Raw genomic sequence first — 19,324 nt, forward strand, 5'->3', positions numbered from 1 at the left:
CTCATTCTTCTGAATTCCAATGAGTAGAGGCCCACCTACTCAACCTTTCCTCATAAGTCAACCCCTCATCCCCAGAATCAACATAGTGAACCTTCTCTGAACTGCCTCCAAAGCAAGTATATCCTTTCGTAAATATGGAAACCAAAACTGCACGCAGTATTCCAGGTGTGGCCTCATCAATACCCTGTATAACTGTAGCAAGATTCTGAAAAGGACCCGTTTATCCCAGCTCTCTCTTTCCTGTCTGCCAACCAGTTCTCTATCCACGTCAGTACATTACCCCCAATACCACGCGCTTTAATTTTGCACACCAATCTCTTGTGCGGGACGCTGTCAAAAGCCTTTTGAAAGTCCAAATACACCACATCCACCGGTTCTCCCTTGTCCACTCTACTGGTTACATCCTCAAAAAATTCCAGGAGATTCGTCATGCATGATTTCCCCTTCATAAATCTATGTTGACTTGGTCCAATCCTGTCACTGTTTTCCAAATGCGCTGCTATTTCATCCTTAATGATTGATTCCAACATTTTCCCCACTACTGATGTCAGGCTAATCGGTCTATAATTACCCGTTTTCTCTCTCCCTCCTTTTTTAAAAAGTGGTGTTACATCAGCTACCCTCCAGTCCATAGGAACTGATCCAGAGTCGATAGACTGTTGGAAAATGATCACCAATGCATCCACTATTTCTAAGGCCACTTCCTTAAATACTCTGGGATGCAGACTATTAGGCCCCGGGGATATCATCAATTTCCTTAACACAATTTCCCGCCTAATAAGGATATCCTTCAGTTCCTCCTCCTCACTAGACCCACTGTCCCCTAGTACATTCGGAAGGTTATTTGTGTCTTCCTTTGTGAAGACAGAACCGAAGTATTTGTTCAATTGGTCTGCCATTTCTTTGTTCCCCATTATAAATTCACCTGAATCCGACTGCAAGGGACCAACGTTTGTCTTCACTAATCTTTTTCTCTTCACATATTTATAGAAGATTTTGCAGTCAGTTTTTATGTTCCCGGCAAGCTTCCTCTCGTACTCTATTTTTCCCCTCTTAATTAAACCCTTAGTCCTACTCTGTTGAATTCTAAATTTCTCCCAGTCCTCATGTTTGTTGCTTTTTCTAGACAGTTTATATGCCTCTTCCTTGGCTTTAACACTATCCTTAATTTCCTTTGTTAGCCATGGTTGAGCCACCTTCTCAGTTTTATTTTTACTCCAGACAGGGATGTACAATTGCTGAAGTTCATCCATGTGATCTTTAAATGTTTGCCATTGCTTATCCATCGTCAACCCTTTTAAGTATCCTTTGCCACTCTATTCTAGCCAATTCATGCCTCATACCGTCGAAGTTCCCTTTCCTTAAGTTCAGGACCGTAGTTTCCGAATTAACTGTGTCACTCTCCATCTTAAAGAATTCTACCATATTATGGTCACTCTTCCCCAAGGGTCCTCGCATAACAAGATTGCTAATTAGTTCCTTCTCATTACACATCACCCAGTCTAGGATGGCCAGCCCTCTAGTTGGTTCCTTGACATATTGGTCTAGAAAACCATCCCCAATACATTCTAGGAAATCCTCCTCCACCGCATTGCTACCAGTTTGGTTAGCCCAATCAATATGTAGATTAAAGTCACCCATGATAACTGCTGCACCTTTATTGCACACATCCCTTATTTCTTGTTTGATGCTGTCCCAACCTCACTACTACTGTTTGGTGGTCTGTACACAACTCCCACTAACATTTTCTGCCCTTTGGAATTCCGCAGCTCCACCCATACCGATTCCACATCATCCAAGCTAATGTCCTTCCTTACTATTGCATTAATTTCCTCTTTAACCAGCAATGCCACCCCGCCTCCTTTTCCTCTGCCTATCCTTTCTAAATGTTGAATACCCCTGGATGTTGAGTTCCCAGCCTTGGTCACCATGGAGTCATGTCTCCATGATGCCAATTACATCATATCCGTTAACTGCAGTCTGCGCAGTTCATTTGTCCACCTTATTCCAAATACTCCTCGCATTGAGGCAGAACCTTCAGGCTTGTCTTATTAACACACTTTGCCCCTTTAGAATTTTTCTGTAATGTGGCCCTTTTTGTTTTTTTGCCTTGGGTTTCTCTGCCCTCCACTTTTACTATTCTCCTTTCTATCTTTTGCTTCTGCCTCCATTTTATTTCCTTCTGTCTCCCTGCATAGGTTCCCATCCCCCTGCCATGTTAGTTTAACTCCTCCCCCAACAGCACTAGCAAACACTCCCCCTCGGACATTGGTTCCGGTCCTGCCCAGGTGCAGACCGTCCAGTTTGTATTGGTCCCACCTCCCCCAGAACCGGTTCCAGTGTTGCAGGAATTTGAATCCCTCCCTCTTGCACCACTCCTCAAGCCACGTATTCATCAGAGCTATCCTGCAATTCCTATTCTGACTAGCACGTGGCACTGGTAGCAATCCTGAGATTACTACCTTTGAGGTCCTACTTTTTAAATTTAGCTCCTAGTTCCCTAAATTCGTCTCGTAGGACCACATCCCGTTTTTTACCTATATCGTTGGTACCTATATGCACCACGACAACTGGCTTTCACCCTCCCTTTTCAGAATGTCCTGCACCTGCTCCGAGACATCTTTGACCCTTGCACCAGGGAGGCAACATACCACCCTGGAGTCTCTGTTGCGGCCGCAGAAACGCCTATCTATTCCCCTTACAATCAAATCCCCTAATGCCCCCAGGTCCCGCTGTACTGCGGCACTTTGCAATCTTTCTCCATTTAAATAATAACTTGATTTTTTTCTGCCAAATGCATGACCTCACACTTTGCGACATTATACTCCATCTGCAAGTCATTTTAAGAATTCACATCACAGCACCGCCCCCAATATGCCCGAAACTATATCCACAACATATTATGCTCACTTTATCCTGCATTTCTCCAATATTCATGTCCTCACCTCACACCATGATGCAGTTTTTTTTTAAAACCACACCTTTTCTACCAATTTTCTCCACTTTCCAGAAGCATAACCCCAGGTGCGTTCCTATACCTCAGTTAAGTGGCTACATGTGAACAGACAGGGCGTGTTGGTAAACTATTTAACTACAGGGGCATCATAGGTGAGTCCACTGTCCACAGATGATCACTTCTTGCATGTTGATGATTGGCTAGTGACCAGGAGTAGGAATCTCAGTTGGAGAGCTGGATTGGTTCCTGGCTGGGGCAGAGATCATGTTATACAAAAGGCATGTGCCAAGTGATACAAGTCATGGTCAATGTGGTCGCCTGGACAATTTTTGATTGCTTAGTGGAGGGTCCGAGAGGCATTTTCCAGGTTTTTCACCTCTTCCAGGTGATTACATGGCTGCTAGTGAATACGGAGTGCCTGAATAGTGATGCATCACGACTGTATGGGACAGGCTATATGAACCAGTTTCTCTTTTCTTGCCTGACATTTTCCCTTCTTAACCTGGATAGTGAAGCCAATTATAGCCCCCTACCAGTGCCCTATTTGTGATCAACTAACTTATTGCACAAACAAGGCATTGAGCTGGGACTTTTCTGGTCTAACCAATTCAACAGGAAAACCCGTAATCATTGCACCCTTACCTACGGTTTCATATAAACACTCTACTGTGACTGCATTGCCACCTTTCTCTTAACAGCTTGGCCACACACCAAAGCTCATTGAATTGCGATTCCAGCAGATCGAGGTATGGAGCTTCAGATGCTAATCTCTCAACCACCAATCACGGTAGGTACCAAATCCTGGATACATGAGTGCCCCCAGGTAGTGACCTCCGTTAACTGTTGTCCAAAGTCTGGAGTTTCCTCACCAGGCATATACTGGACATCTGCATTCAGCATTATGGAAGGACCTGCACAGGAAAGTCTGCAACATGCTGGACACAGTCATGTTCTAAATTGGATGCCACATACCAAGCTGGTATGTCACAAACACCTCATACAAGGACTTTAGCAAAGAGGTGAGAGTGTGAATATTCGACCAGGGGCATTGGAGGTAAGTTGTTGCAATATATTTCAATGTGTTTTAATGTGTTGTGAGCTGGCTGTATGTTTTACTTTGCAGCCTCAGCTCGCATTGTGTCCCTGGTTACCATGGCAGCCCGATCTTTTTGGCGCAGATCAAGGTTCCACGCCCAAAACTAAAGGACAGGTTAGGCCACGTCAAAATGAAGAAATCCAACGGGGAAACTTAGAACATTTTTTTTGGCGTACTTGGGGCCCCCTCAAAAAACAGGCGTAACTCTTCAAGTACGCCAAAAAAAAGCTTTGGAAAAAATTGAGCCCTCTGTCTTGAATATACCCAAAGACCGAGCATCCACAGCTCTCTGGGATAAAGAATGCCAAAGAGTCAAAACCCTCTAAGTGAAAAAATTTCTCATCAGTCCTAAATGGCCGACCCCTTATTCTGAGACTGTGACCTCACACACACACAGCCAAATGGCCTTCTGTGATTAAAGTTTCTATAATTCTATTAAAATACAGCTTTTTCCAGACTAATTTGAAGTAAATGCATGTTTTGCAACCAATGTGTTTAAATTGAGAAGCTTGGAGCAACTGAATTCAGAGCACCTGTAACACAAGCTGCACAAGTGAAGTTACTCAAAGTCACAACTGCAGCTAAGTTTCTGGCTACAGGCTCTTGATACTGGGAGAAGATCTGCACTGACAATACAAAAAACTGCAACTAAAATGCATTTCTAGCCTGTACAGGTGGACTGACTGCTCAAGTCACAACTTGAGATGGGTATCTGTCCCACTGAAATCAACACTATTACGTAATTTATATTCAAAACATTAATAACCTACCGTATTCTGATTCCACATTTTTACAATCCTGGAATCTGCTGAAATGACTAAATCCAACTGTTCCTGGAATTCAATGGATTTAATTGGTAGTCCATAATGATGGTCCTTGACAATCAGTGGACGGCTTGAACGAAGATCATATAACAAAACCTTGTATAGAATAGCAAAAGAACATTTGAATTTCGATTAATAGAGTTGGTAAATGATTAATTGAATTGCATTACTGTCTACTTTACAACATGCAAACCAAGTTCACCATTTAAAAAAAGAGAAATATTCTGAACGCTTTGCCAATGCTAATTAAATATTTAGAAAAAATAGTCCTAGGGATGTTGGCATGGCTACATTTATTGCCTAACCCTAGGTTACCCTGGGAATGCAATGGTGGACCTCTTCATTGAATCGCTGCATTCCTTGTGGTGATGGTGCTCCCACAATGGTATTAAGTCAACAATAAACCCCCAAGATATTGATGGCAGGGACTCGACAATGGTGGTGTCATCGAAAGTTAAGGGTAGAAAGAGAACAGCCACTCTCCTGACCTTATGAAAGAGGGAAGGTCATTGGTGATGCAGATGAAGATGGTTGGGCTGAGGACCCTTCCTCGAGGAACTCCTGCAGTAATGTCCTTGGGCTGCGATGACTAGCCTCGGACAACCACAATCATTTTTCTTTGCGTTGGGTATGACTCCAGCCAATGAAGATGTTTCCCTTCGACCCCCATGGACCTTAGTTTTGCAAGTGTTCCATGATGCCACACTTGGTTGAATGTTGCCTTCATCTAAATGGCAGGTATTTTCATCAGATACCAAGTTTGAGGTTGTGAGAAAAAGATCTGGAGAATACAGTCAAGCATAGAAACATAGAAAATAGGTGCAGGAGTACACCATTTGGCACTTCAAGCCTGCACCACCATTCAATATCATGGCTGATCATGCACTTCAGTACCCCTTTCCTGCTTTCTCTCCATACCCCTTGATCCCTCTAGCCATAAGAGTCACATCTAACTCCCTTTTGAATATATCTAACGAACTGACCTCAACAACTTTCTGTGGTAGAGAATTCCACATGCTCACAACTCTGAGTGAAGAAGTTTCTCCTCATCTCAGTCCTAAATGGCTTACCCCTTATGCTTAGACTGTGACCCCTGGTTCTGGACTTCCCCAACATCAGGAACATTCTTCCTGCATCTAACCTGTCCAATCCAGTCAGAATTTTATATGTTTCTATGAGATCACCTCTCATTGTTCTAAATTCCAGTGACTATAAACCAAGTCGATCTAGTCTTTCTTGATATGTCAGTCCTGTTATCCCAAGAATCAGTCTAGTGAACCTTCGCTGCACTCCCTCAATAGCAAGAATGTCCTTCCTCAGATTAGGGGACCAAAACTGTACACAATATTCAAGCTTTTACAAATCAATTATTTTATTGATAGAGAAAACGGCAATCAATTTTGGCAGTGTGCCAACACCCAAATACAATTTTTTTTATGGCTGTAGCTGGGCAAAGTAGTGAGGTCAAAGAATAATAAAATCCATTTATGTGTTGCACAAGAAAATGTATGGAGTATAATATAACCGCACTCCCAATTTTAGGTCACAACTTTTGTAGCTTAGTATCCATGAGGAGTGTTTTTTATACTTGAAAGTTTATGATACTTTAGGCACCCACTATTACTGGAACAAAATTCAAGACAAAGCTAGCTTTCATACAGCAGGAGAGAAATAATAATGTGTTGTTAGGCAATAGCTGTCCATAGCTGTAATTGGCAGTTAAAATATTTGCTGTTCTGCTGATTGAAAAGCATTTTAGTGAAGTAGAGCAGGCACGACTTTTTAAGCTTACAAGCAAATTATAATTAATTTCTAACTTTTTAAGATCATTTTTAATGATGAATCAGCAAGGGAGACATCATCAAGAACAATTACATCAGACAGTATAGTATATTGGTAATATGACCATGACAACAGAGTGGGAGCTTTAATTATTTTGTAAATTTGTCTTGGTCTTAATTATTTGCAAATCTGCAGCATGTTAGGGTTGCATGCATTCTGCCACTTTGCACTGATGCAAATTGGTTTTGGGTACACATCAATGCAAAAATGGCAATGCAAGTTTGGAGACTACTGGGGGTGCTAAATTCCTGAGGAATGAGACCCCTGGACTGATTTAATTTCCCAAAGTTTGCAGTACAAGTCCAGCCTAAGTAGATTTCCCATTCAACCTACATGTGTCAATGTAGCACACCTCTTCTCATGAAATGGAAACTCCATGCCAATATGAAGTCAGATAGTCGGAATTTTTAAATCAAATTCATAGAAAGGGGCTAGAGAGGAAAAATAATTTCACACTGAAATCATTTCATTTTTTAAAAAGCAATTTATAAAGATAATTAATCTTTCCGAGTGGAATTGCAAGACTATGAATTTCACATGTTGCATCATGATAAGAACTACAAGACAATACTTGTTTAAATTAAAGTCTAAATGAGTAAACTCAACAGATTAGATTTATTCTGGATAACAAGATACTCACCTGACCTGTTGTGGTGCCAACAACCATATGTAATGCTCCTTTAAATTTCAAAGCAGAAACAGAAGGCAAACCATCAATCCTGTAATTAAAACAAAAAACAGTTAATAACGTGCAATAAGGACATTACTATTACTTTAAAAAGCTGGGTCAATTCTTTTTGTTCACCAGATAGCTCCAGACTGAGAACAGGTGATCCAGACCTCCTTCCTCTGCCAAAGCTGCTCTAAAACTTTTCTCTAGCTGATGGAAGGTGCTCAACAGCCTAGGATAGGATAGGACAGGAACATCCAAGCTTTTATTCTTCCTGAGGTGCTTAGCTGCTTACTTTGGAGCCAGAGGGGCCTCATATAATGTTTAAAATCAATATTCCAACAAATTTATATAGATCTCAAGTTACCCATAAATGTTGGTGTTCTGATTTTGGATTTATCCACATTGAGGAAACAGCATCCACAATAGCCCTCATCAAACCTTCGGGTCCCCAAACCTCAAACAAGACAAACCAGTGAATAGGAAATGAAAGTGGAAATAGAACGGAGCTGCTTGTACATCATGGGTGGGATTGCCAGGACTTCCACACGGCCTATGGGTCGTAGTTTGGATACTCTCATTTAAAGATAATTCCTGTTTCCTCCTCCTTGTGGAGAGGCATCACAGTTGATATTGTGAACTCAATAAAAAAAAAGGAACAGAAAAAAAAACAGAGTTATGCTATCGCTGCTACAAGGCACTGCTAGTGAGTTATAAACCAGACTCAACATGGTTGTACTTTCAAAATACTAGACTGGCCTAAGCAGTCTGGCTGGATTGAAACTCAAACAAAGAAGAATGTTCAACTAGTCTGAAGTTTTTATGGCTGGTAAATCAAAGCTCAGTACTAGCAGGTGACAGAGTCCAAGTAGCGACTTTTGCCCTGGCATTTTCATCACCAGCTGTAAACTCAGGGCTAGTTCTAAGTTTGTAACTCAGTGATCTGAACTAATTTACAATTCTAGAACTATCTAAAAAAGGGCAAAAACATGTGCCAAATAGCTTTATTGACTATATTAGGAAGATCGCATACTATGTTGGGAGGATATGCAGTTTCATAATGAGAGGAGCATTATACCATATAACAACTTGTATTTATATAATGCGTTTAACACAGTGAAACATCCCAGGAGTACGAGACCAAAAATTTGACACCGAGCCACACAAGGAGAAATTAGGGCAGGTGACCAAAAGCTTAGTCAGAGGTAGGTTTTAAGGAGCATCTTGAAGGAGGAGAGAGAGGTAGAGAGGAGGCGAGGTTTAGGCAGGGAATTCTGGTTTAGGCAACAGAAGGCATAGCCATCAATGGTTGAGCAATTATAATCAGGGATGCTCAAGAGGGGAGAATTAGAGGAACGCTTACATCTCCGGGAGGGTGGGGGTGTTGTGAGGCTGAAGGAGATTACAGAGATAGGGAGGGGCAAGGCCATGGAAAAATTTGAAAATCATGAGAATTTGGATGTCAAGGCATGGCTTAACCAGGAGCCAGTATAGGTCAAAGAGCACAGGGGTGATGGGTGAGTGGGACTTGGAGCGAGTTAGGACATGGGAAGCCGAGTTTTGGATTACCTCTAGTGTATGTAGGGTAGAATGTGGGAGGCCAGCCAGGAGTGCATTGAAATAGTCAAGTCTTAAAGGTAACAAAGGCATGGATGAGGGCTACAGCAGCAGATGAGCAGAGGCAAGGGCGGAGACGAGCGATGCTATGGAGGTGGAAATAGGCGGTCTTAATTATGCTGTGGACATGTGGTCGAAAGCTAATTTCAGGGTTAAATGACAACAGTGAATACATAAAGTATTACATAAAAACAAGAGAGTCCAGAAAGCATTTTCCTACAGGAGCAAAGGAACTGCCTTGATAAAAGCTGTTCGCTAAAGGTGGACTTCAGTTTAACGTTACCCACCCCTTTAAAGGCAACAAAATAGACCAGAGCAAAAATCTGAGGTTCTACTTGCTCAATTACTAGAGATGGAAAGAGATACACACAACAGGAAGTGGTTGGCTGCTGTTCTTCCGGGAAGTTTATATGCAAAAAGAAACGAAAGTTACTTGTGCAATTATATGTTCTACATTTTGCTGCATGTGAAACATTGCAGTTTGCAAATTAGCTGCCATATTTGCCTACAAAACAGTGACTCCACTTCAAAAGTAATTTGTCTACAAAATGTTCAGATGGTCAGAGAACATGAAATATCAACTTATTTCTTGATATTTATTTTGTTAACTTTCAGTCATTTCTAATCAACAGTGAAAATGACTTGGCCTAGATTAATCATCCAGTCATCACATGTATAGAAGACAACTAGCTCCAATTGAAAGTCCAAGATAAAGCATTATATGGGCTTGGGTCAGCAATCATGATTCCTCAATCACTAACATATTATTATTGGGAAGAACTAGTGGAGGATCCCCACAAGGAGGAAAAAAATATTATCAGATGAAAAGTCAGAGGCAAGAGTTCAGATTGCAACACTAAATCTAATCAATATTGATAAACCTCCCATAGTGTTCCATACAGATGAGCTCAAGTTTCGGCCGGAGTTGCTCCTATTTTTTTGGAGCAACTAGTTTAGAATGGAGCATCTTAGAAATTGCAATTCTTGGCATTTAGTTTGCTTCAGTTTTAGCAAATTAGAATAGTTTCATTTTAGAACAGATTTTTTTTCTTCAAAAGGGGGTGTGTCCAGCCACTTACACCTGTTTTGCAAGTTTAGGCAGCGAAAACTTACTCCAAACTAACTTAGAATGGAGTCCAGAAAAACCTTGCCTACACTTAGAAATCAGGCGCAGGGGACGAGAGATTGGGGGGGGGGGGGGGGGGGGAAGTTTACAAACATTAACCACTTCACTTTTACAAATAAAGAGCCATCATCAATAAATGACAAATAAAGCAATAAATCGATCCAAAAAAAAATTAAAAAAATCAATAAATAAAAAATTAAGTTTCTACTCACCTACTGCAGCACCGGGAACCCTCAAACAGCATGCTGGGATGGGGCGCCACCAGTGTCTCTCTTTGTTTCTAACAGCGAGGGGTGGTGGGGGGCTGGAGGGAAGAGGGGGGAGGGGTGGGTGGAGGGAAGGGGGGGGGGGGGGGGAAGATGGTGGGAAGGGGGGGGGGGGGAAGATGGTGGGAAGGGGAAGGGGAAGGCTGAACGGAAGGGGGGTAGGGTGGGGAGAGAGAACTGAACGGGAGGGGGGGGGGGGGAAGGGGGAAGCCGAACGGGAGGGAAGCCAGAGTCCCGATCTTCAATGCCCGGTGAGCCCATTCGGCCAGGGCTAGGGACGGCGTTCTTCTGGCCCCTCCCACGCAGCCTGCACAGATTTCGGGCTGCAAGGAGCTACTGCACATGCATGCGCACTCTAGCGCGCATGTGCAGAGGTCCCGGGCACTGTTTTCAGCGCCGGGACCTGGCTCCGCCTCTGAGCCCTTGTGCTGCGCCACGCTGAGGCCGAAGAGTCCTGAGGAGCTCGCAGAATCACGAGGTAAGTTTTCGACGCCCTTTTTATTCCTTATGGAGGTGCGACGTTTTTACAGAGGGCGGAAACTCGGGCCCAATGAGTCAAAACCAAGTATAGTATTCAGATCAAGGTTAGAAAATGGTGGGCTAACTGGACGCAGTGGGCAAAAAAAGGGCAGGGTTGAGAATCAGTGAAAGGAAGGGAGAGGTAGATGGAGAAGGGGCGATTAGAGGATGAAGAGGGAACAAGTTCCAATTTGAATTGTTATTTCACTTTACTTAGGCTATTACTAGTGAAATTATTCTTCTCCGATATGATTTTTCCCCCTTTCGGATCCATGACTTCTGACGTGTGCTTATTTTTCAGCTGACTAGCACACTGAAGTTGAACTGCTGAGAAGCTGTTGCCCGAACTTCGCTTCAATGATTTGAGTCGGCACGTGTTTATCCATAATTTTTCTGTTTCAATACAGAAGGCTAGAATTTCCTATCAGCCCGCCTACACCCAAAAGACCGCTAAGATTGGGAAGATTATCACCGGCGAAAACTTCTCCCCCAAAAATAAAAAAAATACAGCAAGCGAAAAACATGGGTGTTGCACCCCCATTCTGGGCGAAAAAGTGCAATTTAGGGTCGATTGGGCAGTTCCTAAACAAAATGAGCAATAAAAAAAAAACAATAAAAATTTACCCCGAGGCTGCGGGAAGGGCCTAGCAGCAGAAAAACAATAAAAACAATTTAACAAAAACATCACCTAAAAAAAAAAATCAAAAAAACATTCCCAAGACCCTTTTAAACTAAATAACAACAGATTTTAAAAAGAATTAGTAAAAAACCAATTACTAACCTTTTTCTTGCAGAGGTACACACCTGCCGCCCAGCTCTGCTGATCTTCGTGGGCGTTTTTCTTTCATACTCACCTATGTGTCACTGCTGACCCAAATATTGCACCAGGGCAATTTCAGGACGGTGCACGCTGGTAGGGAATTTTCCGCTTATCTGATTAGCGCCCACAATGGCCAATATTGTCCAGAAACTGGGCAATAAGCCATTGGAAATTCCAGCCTTAGTTTTTTTTGCTTGCTTTGACCTGGGGCAGCCAGAAATCGAATTTTTCAGCAAACAGGAAACATTGGGAATTTTTTTGGCTAAGTAAAAGGCTGTCGCCCCCATTAAACTCAATTATTCACATGCAGGTATTACATTCACAATTCCACCTACATGTACCTTTGGTATCTTGAAATCAGTCAATGTTTTTAATATATTGTAGATAGATGCATTTACATTATAATGCTTACTCTGTATCACTTGTCACACTGTTCAAAGCACAGTCGAGCATTCCTACTCGATTTCTTGTGCGTGGATCCCAACATTCTACTTTACCCTAAAATGGACAAAAAATAGAGGTAAACACATTTATTTAACGTCTTTAACATTTAAAAAAATCTAAATAATTTCTAGCTGCAACTTTATCAGCTAATTAATCTCATTTCAACACCCAAATTGTGCTGCTATGACTATAAAGAATTTGAGAGTGTAACAATTCTCTCAACTGAATATTTTTAATATATGTGCTTGCCAGAATGGTCATAAACATAAGCAGTTCAAAACTGCCACAGGCATGTAAAATCTAAAAAACTAATCAGCAATCTTTTCTGAATTTCTGATCAAAGTTGATTAAGATTGAATACCCCATCTTCTCAAAAAGCAATGGCTCATCCTGGAGTACTATTCCATGGGCACTGCCAGTCCAGAAAGTGAGTGCTGGCAAGTTATTTGACTAAGTTATTTGCCTTATATAATCATGCATAGTCACAATTTTTTTACTATTACATCAGCGGCAAATCTTTGAAGGTAGCAGGACAAGTTGAGAAGGCTGTTAAAAAGACATACGAGATCCTTGGCTTTATAGTACAAAAGCAAGGAAGTTATGCTAAACATTTATAAAACACTGGTTAGGCCCCAGCTAGAGTATTGTGGGCAATGCACTCTAGGAAGAATGTCAAAGCAACAAAGAGAAGGCAGAGGAGATTTACTAGAATGGTACCAGGGGTGAGGAACTTCAGTTATTTGGGGACTAGAGAAACTGGGTTGTTCTGCTTGGAGCAGAGAAGGTTAAGGGGAGAATCGATAGAGGTGTTCGAAATGATGAATGGTTTTGACAGAGTAAATAAGAAACTGTTTCCAGTGACAGAAGGGCCAGTAACCAGAGGACACAGATTTAAGGTAATTGCCAAAAGAATCAAAAGGAGGCATGAGGATTTTAAAAAATAAAACAAGAATTGTGATGATCTGGAATGCACTGCTTGAACAGGTGGTGGAACCAGATTCAATAACAACTTTCAAAAAAGAATTGGATAAATACTTGAAGGGGGAAAACAATTGCAGGGCTAGAGAAAGAGGGGCTAATTGGATAGCTCTTTTTGGCACAGCGTGTCGGGTGAATGGCCTCCTTCTGTGCTGTATCATTCTACGATTCTAAGCATACCCACTTTATGTGGTATTAGGTACCTTACTACATTCTGACAAGAAAACCAGTGTTTTGTATTACCTCAGTTGTCCCAGTAGCAAACAGGTAGTGTGTCGGGTTAATATCACAAACATTGTTCTGCCTGAGAATATAAATAGTTAACATTAAAATGTATATTTAAAATAGCATTTTGTAGGACATCTTGCTACAACATAAACACATAATGTAATCAAATTCATATTAAAATAGGTATAGTATACAAAAGGGGAGTTAGATGTGGCCCTTACAGCTAAAGGGATCAAGGGGTATGGAGAGAAAGCAAGAATGGGGTACTGAAGTTGTGTGATCAGCCATGATCATATTGAATGATGGTGCAGGCTCGAAGGGCCGAATGGCCTACTCCTGCACCTATTTTTTATGTTTCTAAATGCTATAGTATTCCTCAAATTACATTCGGGCCATGACTAATTTGAATTTCTTTATTGATTGTTTATTTTGTTTTTGAATTCCAACTCCAAAGTCCTGCTTCTCACCTAACCACAGCTTAAACTTAGCAACCTTTCGTTACAGATGCATTAGAAGGCAGACATGGTTTCCTTTTTACCTTCTGATGATTTCCCCATTTCTGTTGGGGAAATGCTAGCTTGTTCTTTCCCTGTCGTGTACCAACCTTAAAACCAAGAAAAGGCCATTCAGCCTATCAAGCCTTTATGCCTTTGTGAAAACAAATAATTAACAAAAACAATGCAATAACTTAACAATTCCACATTCCTCTCCTCTCAGACTACAACATCTGTTACACAGGTTCTATTGGTTATACAATATTGCAATAAAGCAACGTGCATTATAGCAAGGCAATAGCTCCTCCCAGTGGCAGACTTGTTTACTTGCATAATATATGCCACCTCAGTGTTCCATGGTTCAGAAAGAGAAGTGTACAACATCAGTGTCCTGTTTGAGAGTGAGCCGAATTTCAAACTGAACATCCTAGCCACCACTGCTTATTCCCTTGTCTGCATTATTGCCCATCTCTACAACAACTCGTATCCACATGTTTAACAGCTCACCTTGCTGGCCGCCACAAAGTGCAACTCATCCAAAATTCCACCACTCACATCCTACTCCTCAACACATTAATTTAAAAATGCTTGTCCTCATCTATGAGTCCCTCCTTACCCAAGGAAGGATATACTTGCCATAGAGAGAGTGCAACAATGGTTCACCAGACTGATTCCTGGGATGGGGGGGATTGTCCTATGAAGAGCGATCGAGTAGACTAAGCCTATATTCTCTAGAATTTAGAAGAATGAGAGGTGATCTCATTGAAACATACAAAATTCTTTCAGGGCTTGACAGGGTAGATGCAGGGAGGATGTTTCCCCTGGCTGGGAAGTCTAGAACCAGGGGTCACAGTCTCAGAATTAGAGGTTAGCTATTTAGGGCTGAGACAAGGAGAAATTTCTTCACTTCACTTTGGAATTCTCTACCCTAGAGGGCTGTGGAGGCTGTCGTTGAGTATATTCAAGGCAGAGAGCAATAGATTTTTGGATATTAAGGGAATCAAGGGATATGGGTATAGTGCAGGAAAGTGGAGTTGAGGTAGAAGATCACCCATGATCTTATTGAATGGCAGAGCATGCTCGAGGGGCCGAATGGCCTACTTCTGCTCCTATTTCTTATGTTAACTCTGATCTATTTTGTACCTCACCTCCAGCTTCAAGATGAGAGCTTTCAGCCACCTCAACCCATACTCTGGTATGCTTTCCTTAAATCGCTCCGGCTTGCTTCCTTGCAAACCTCCCTCAAAGTCTACCTCTCTGATCATTGACCCTAACCTTTCTCACACTACTGCTCAATGTCCAGTTACTTTTGGCTCTGAAATGCTGTGGGACATTTGATCATATTAAGAGTGAGAATTTATTAAGATACTTACGAAGCATCTGTCTGTAGGGAATTTAGGAATCGTCCCTGCTCCAAGTTCAATCTGTAGACTTCAGAACTGCAGAGCAACAAAAGTTAAAGCAGAACTGCATTTAAAAGAAAAAGTGAAGTCAGTAAAGAATTTTATTTTCATTAGTCTTTAGCTTATCACAGTCAACAGTTTGTTCCCTGCAGTCTGGTGCATATAATGGCACCTTGGTGTTGTAGAGGTGCTTATTTTTCTATCCTCTCCAGCATCTAGTTTTTAAGTTTAGTCAATTTTTCACTCCGAATTGTTACCAACATTTTCGGTTATGATTCATTATTATACTGTCAAATGACAATTGTACAATTTTAGAAAATGTTCAACCGTGTAAAGTAAATTGCAACACTTAGAAATGCTACATTTTCTGCAATCACTGTCACTACTGCTGGAGTACCATAAAGAAACATCCACCAATGGCTCTAGATAGGCATTCTTCTACTCTACCCAAAGTGCATAGATAAAGCAAAATGCATTCTCACTGCTTTCCTTTTGTAAAATATGGACAGATAAGCATCTCCAAGATTAAAGTGGTATTACAAGCACTGCCAAACCATGGTCTAAGGCCATTGGCAAAGTAATAAATAATTCCCTGTGGAAGAGAGTCAATCTCCCCTTTACAGCGGATGAAATCTGATGCCTACACCAATAGGGCGGTGGGGTAAGAAACAAACCGTGCAAGAGAATTAAATACAAATCACTATTAATAGCACCGCTCCACATATTTAGCAATTTAAAATAAAATGTTCCATTAAAACAGAAACTATAAAATTCAGAAATATGGGTCTACTTAAGTTTCACAACCTATAGTGTTAAGCAAGACATTTCAAAGAAAATTGTGAGGACTTGCATTAAAAGCCATCTAAAATATGGTGTATATTTTATGTAAATGTCCCACATTATCCAGTGATAATTAATGTAACTATCTGGCTCAGCTGAAAAGGAAAATATATATTTTTTGAAATCCTGTTTACATACCTTGCTCCTACAAAATAGAGATCACATGATGGATAATGGTAGGAGAAATCTCTACCAAACTTGGGGATTCGTGTCCTATAATAGCGACCATGCTGCGAATGAAACTCTACGTAACGGTCACACTGCAAAAAAACTATCTGTAAAAGCCGAAAAGCAACTATTAAAATGAGAACAGAAGCATAATTATTTGCAATTTGTTTGAAGTGCTGGGAGAGGTTTCTCAGACATATTAAGGTTTTATATAAATGCAAGTCTTCAAATCGTTTCAAATACAAACTGTACATTAGTAAAATACAGCAGGAGCTACATACCTTTGAATAATCATCGGACAAAATCTCAAATGTTACAACTGCAAAAGAAAACCAATTGAAAATTACCGTTATGTTTACTTTCACTATATCAATATTCTACTACAAACACAAACTATACACGGATAAGTAAGCATAATTCAATTTCAACAGAACTCTGAAATTTATGCTTCTTAGCAATCAAACGTTTGCTGCAATTTCACAATTCCTAAAATTGTTAATATTTCATTTTATTAGCTTATGTTCTTAATTCTAAGTAAGTCTTGCTGCTCAACAGGCCTTCTTTGGAAAAACATCAAAGTTCATTATGCCAATACATTTTTTAACTAGTTCAATCAAACCCGAAATCTGGTCTCGAAACAAAATATATGCTGGTTGTTTTATTCATTTCAATACCAACATAAACGAGAGACAGCTCAAAGATTGCTGCCAATTTTTTCTCCCCATCCAAGTTGGAAAATTGCCTGGCTACCATTTGATACCCCCAAAAGGCAATGCAGCCAATACTGGAAGAGTGCAGGCATAATCCACTTATTCTCCAATCTAGGGCACCCATCTTGAGGTGCCAGTGTCCTAACCATTAGCCTTAATCCAAAGTAACTCAAAAGTTAAAAACAATTTGACACAAGGTTATGTTTGCTGAGGTTTCACAAATTGCTCAGATCTAAATATGATTCTTTAAAAGTATCTAGGGGCTAACTGTGGCAACCTCCTTCCTGTCTCGCTCACCCGACCAACCACTATCCCTTGGACTCTGCTCGTGGAACAACACCGCCTTTCTCTTGACATTTCCCTCCAGAATGTCCATTCACACATGAACAAGGCCCTTACCATCCATGATGTCATTGTAGACTCCAGTAACATTATGGATTTGAAATAAACTTGTCTCGCAGGTGGAAACATCTTGCACCTCACTGAAGCCTTCCCACCTGGCTAAACCTATTTCCTTGTCCAAATCGTCATGGTAGTAGTGTGGCTCTCTATACCAAATCACACCTTCCCCAAGGTTTTCACTTGTCCTCCCCCATCTCCTCATGGCTATTTTTGACTATATTCCCACTAAACTGCTAACCACCCAACTTCCCTTCCTGGCCTCCATGCTGGCTTTGTAAATGGCTCCCTCTCCTCAGGTACTGTCCCCCTACATTTCAAAACAGTTGTCATTATCCTGCTCTTTAAAAAAAAAAACCCTCAAGCCCTTTGTCCTTGCAAACTACTTTTAACCTCCCTTTCCTCTCCAAATTCCTGGAACATGCTTTTGCCTCCCAAATCCGTGCCCACCTTTACTGCAACTACATGTTTCATCTTTTCAATCAGGTTTCCACCCTTGCCGCAAAACTGAAACATCCCTAATCAAAGTCACAAATGATTGAATAGAATGGTTACAGCACAGGAGGCCATTCAGCCAGTCGAGCCCGTGCTGGCTCTCTGCAAGAGCACTTCAGCTAGTCCCACTCCTGTCCTTGCCCTTCGACTATTTTTGCTTCAGGTATTTATCCAATTCCCTTTTGAAGGCCACGATTGAATCTGCGTCTACCAGGAAGTGCATTCCAGATCATTACCACTCGCTGCATAAAAAAGTTTTTCCTCATGTCGCCTTTGGTTCTTCTGCCAATCACCTTAAATCTGTCTCCTCTGGTTCATGACCCTTCTACCAATCGGAACAGTTTCTCTCTATCTACTCTGTCCAGAGCACTCATGATTTGGAACACTTCTATCAAATCTCCTCTCAATCTTCTCTGCTCCAAGGAGAACAACTCTAGCTTCTCCAGTCTATCCCCACATAATTGAAGTCCCTCATCCCTGTAACCATTCTTGTAAATCTTTTCTGCATCCTCACCAAGGCCTTCAAATCCCTCCTAAAGTGCGGTGCCCAGAATTGGACACAATACTCCAGTTGAGGTCAGACCAGTGTTTTATAATTTTCTTGCTTTTGTACTCCATGCCTCTATTTATGAAGTCCAGGATCCTGTAAGCTTTTTTAATCACTATCTCAACCTGCTCTGCCACCTTCAATAATTTGTGCACATATACCCCCTGGTCTCTCTGTTCATATCCCCTTTCAAATTGTACCTTTTAGTTTATATTGCCTCTCCTTCCCACCAAAATGTATCACTTTGCACTTTTCTGCATTTATTTCATATACCACATGTCCACCCATTCCACCAGCCTATGTCCTTTTGAAGTCTATCACTATCCTCCTTGCTGTTCACTATACTTCCAAGTTTTGTGTCATCTGCAAATTTTGAAATTGTGCCCTATACATCCAAGTCTAAGTCATTAATATACATCAAGAAAGGCAGTGGTCCTAGTACTGCCCCCTGGGGAACCCCACTGTGTACTTTCCTCCAGTCCGAAAAACAACCATTCACCACTACTCTGTTTCCTGTCACTAAGCCAATTTCATATCCATGCTGCCACTGTCCCTTTTATTCCATGGGCTTCAATTGTGCTGGCATGCTTATTATATGGCACTTTTATCAAACGCTTTTTGGAAGCCCATGTACACCACATCAACCGCATTGCCCTCATCAACCCTCACTGTTACCTCATCAAGTTGGTTAAACATGATTTGCCTTTAACAAATCTGTGCTGGTTTTCCTTAATTAATCCACACTTGTCCAAGTGACTGTTAATTTTGTCCCGGATTATAGGGTCCCAAGTTTCGGGACGCGCCTAAAACGACGCAGCCTGGACCTGGATGCCCGTTTTTCGCACCAGAAAGTGCGCCTAAAAAAAACTTCCAGATTCTCCG

The 19,324-nt window shown here is 41.3% G+C and overlaps 1 protein-coding gene across 2 annotated transcripts in view; it reads right to left on the reverse strand.

Moving 5' to 3' along the window:
• Nucleotides 1–19,324, reverse strand: part of nol10 (nucleolar protein 10) — a 102,146-nt gene that overhangs the window by 50,593 nt on the left and 32,229 nt on the right. For both annotated transcript variants that reach the window (XM_070884985.1, XM_070884986.1), the window contains exons 5-11: nucleotides 16,573–16,610; nucleotides 16,262–16,398; nucleotides 15,254–15,319; nucleotides 13,402–13,462; nucleotides 12,149–12,234; nucleotides 7,359–7,437; nucleotides 4,823–4,972 (exon numbers count right to left, since the gene is read on the reverse strand). In XM_070884985.1, the coding sequence (XP_070741086.1) occupies nucleotides 4,823–4,972; nucleotides 7,359–7,437; nucleotides 12,149–12,234; nucleotides 13,402–13,462; nucleotides 15,254–15,319; nucleotides 16,262–16,398; nucleotides 16,573–16,610 (617 nt within the window). The remainder of the gene's footprint in view (nucleotides 1–4,822; nucleotides 4,973–7,358; nucleotides 7,438–12,148; nucleotides 12,235–13,401; nucleotides 13,463–15,253; nucleotides 15,320–16,261; nucleotides 16,399–16,572; nucleotides 16,611–19,324) is intronic.

The sequence above is a fragment of the Pristiophorus japonicus genome, chromosome 7 (assembly GCF_044704955.1).
Source record: "Pristiophorus japonicus isolate sPriJap1 chromosome 7, sPriJap1.hap1, whole genome shotgun sequence".
Taxonomy (NCBI): domain Eukaryota; kingdom Metazoa; phylum Chordata; class Chondrichthyes; family Pristiophoridae; genus Pristiophorus; species Pristiophorus japonicus.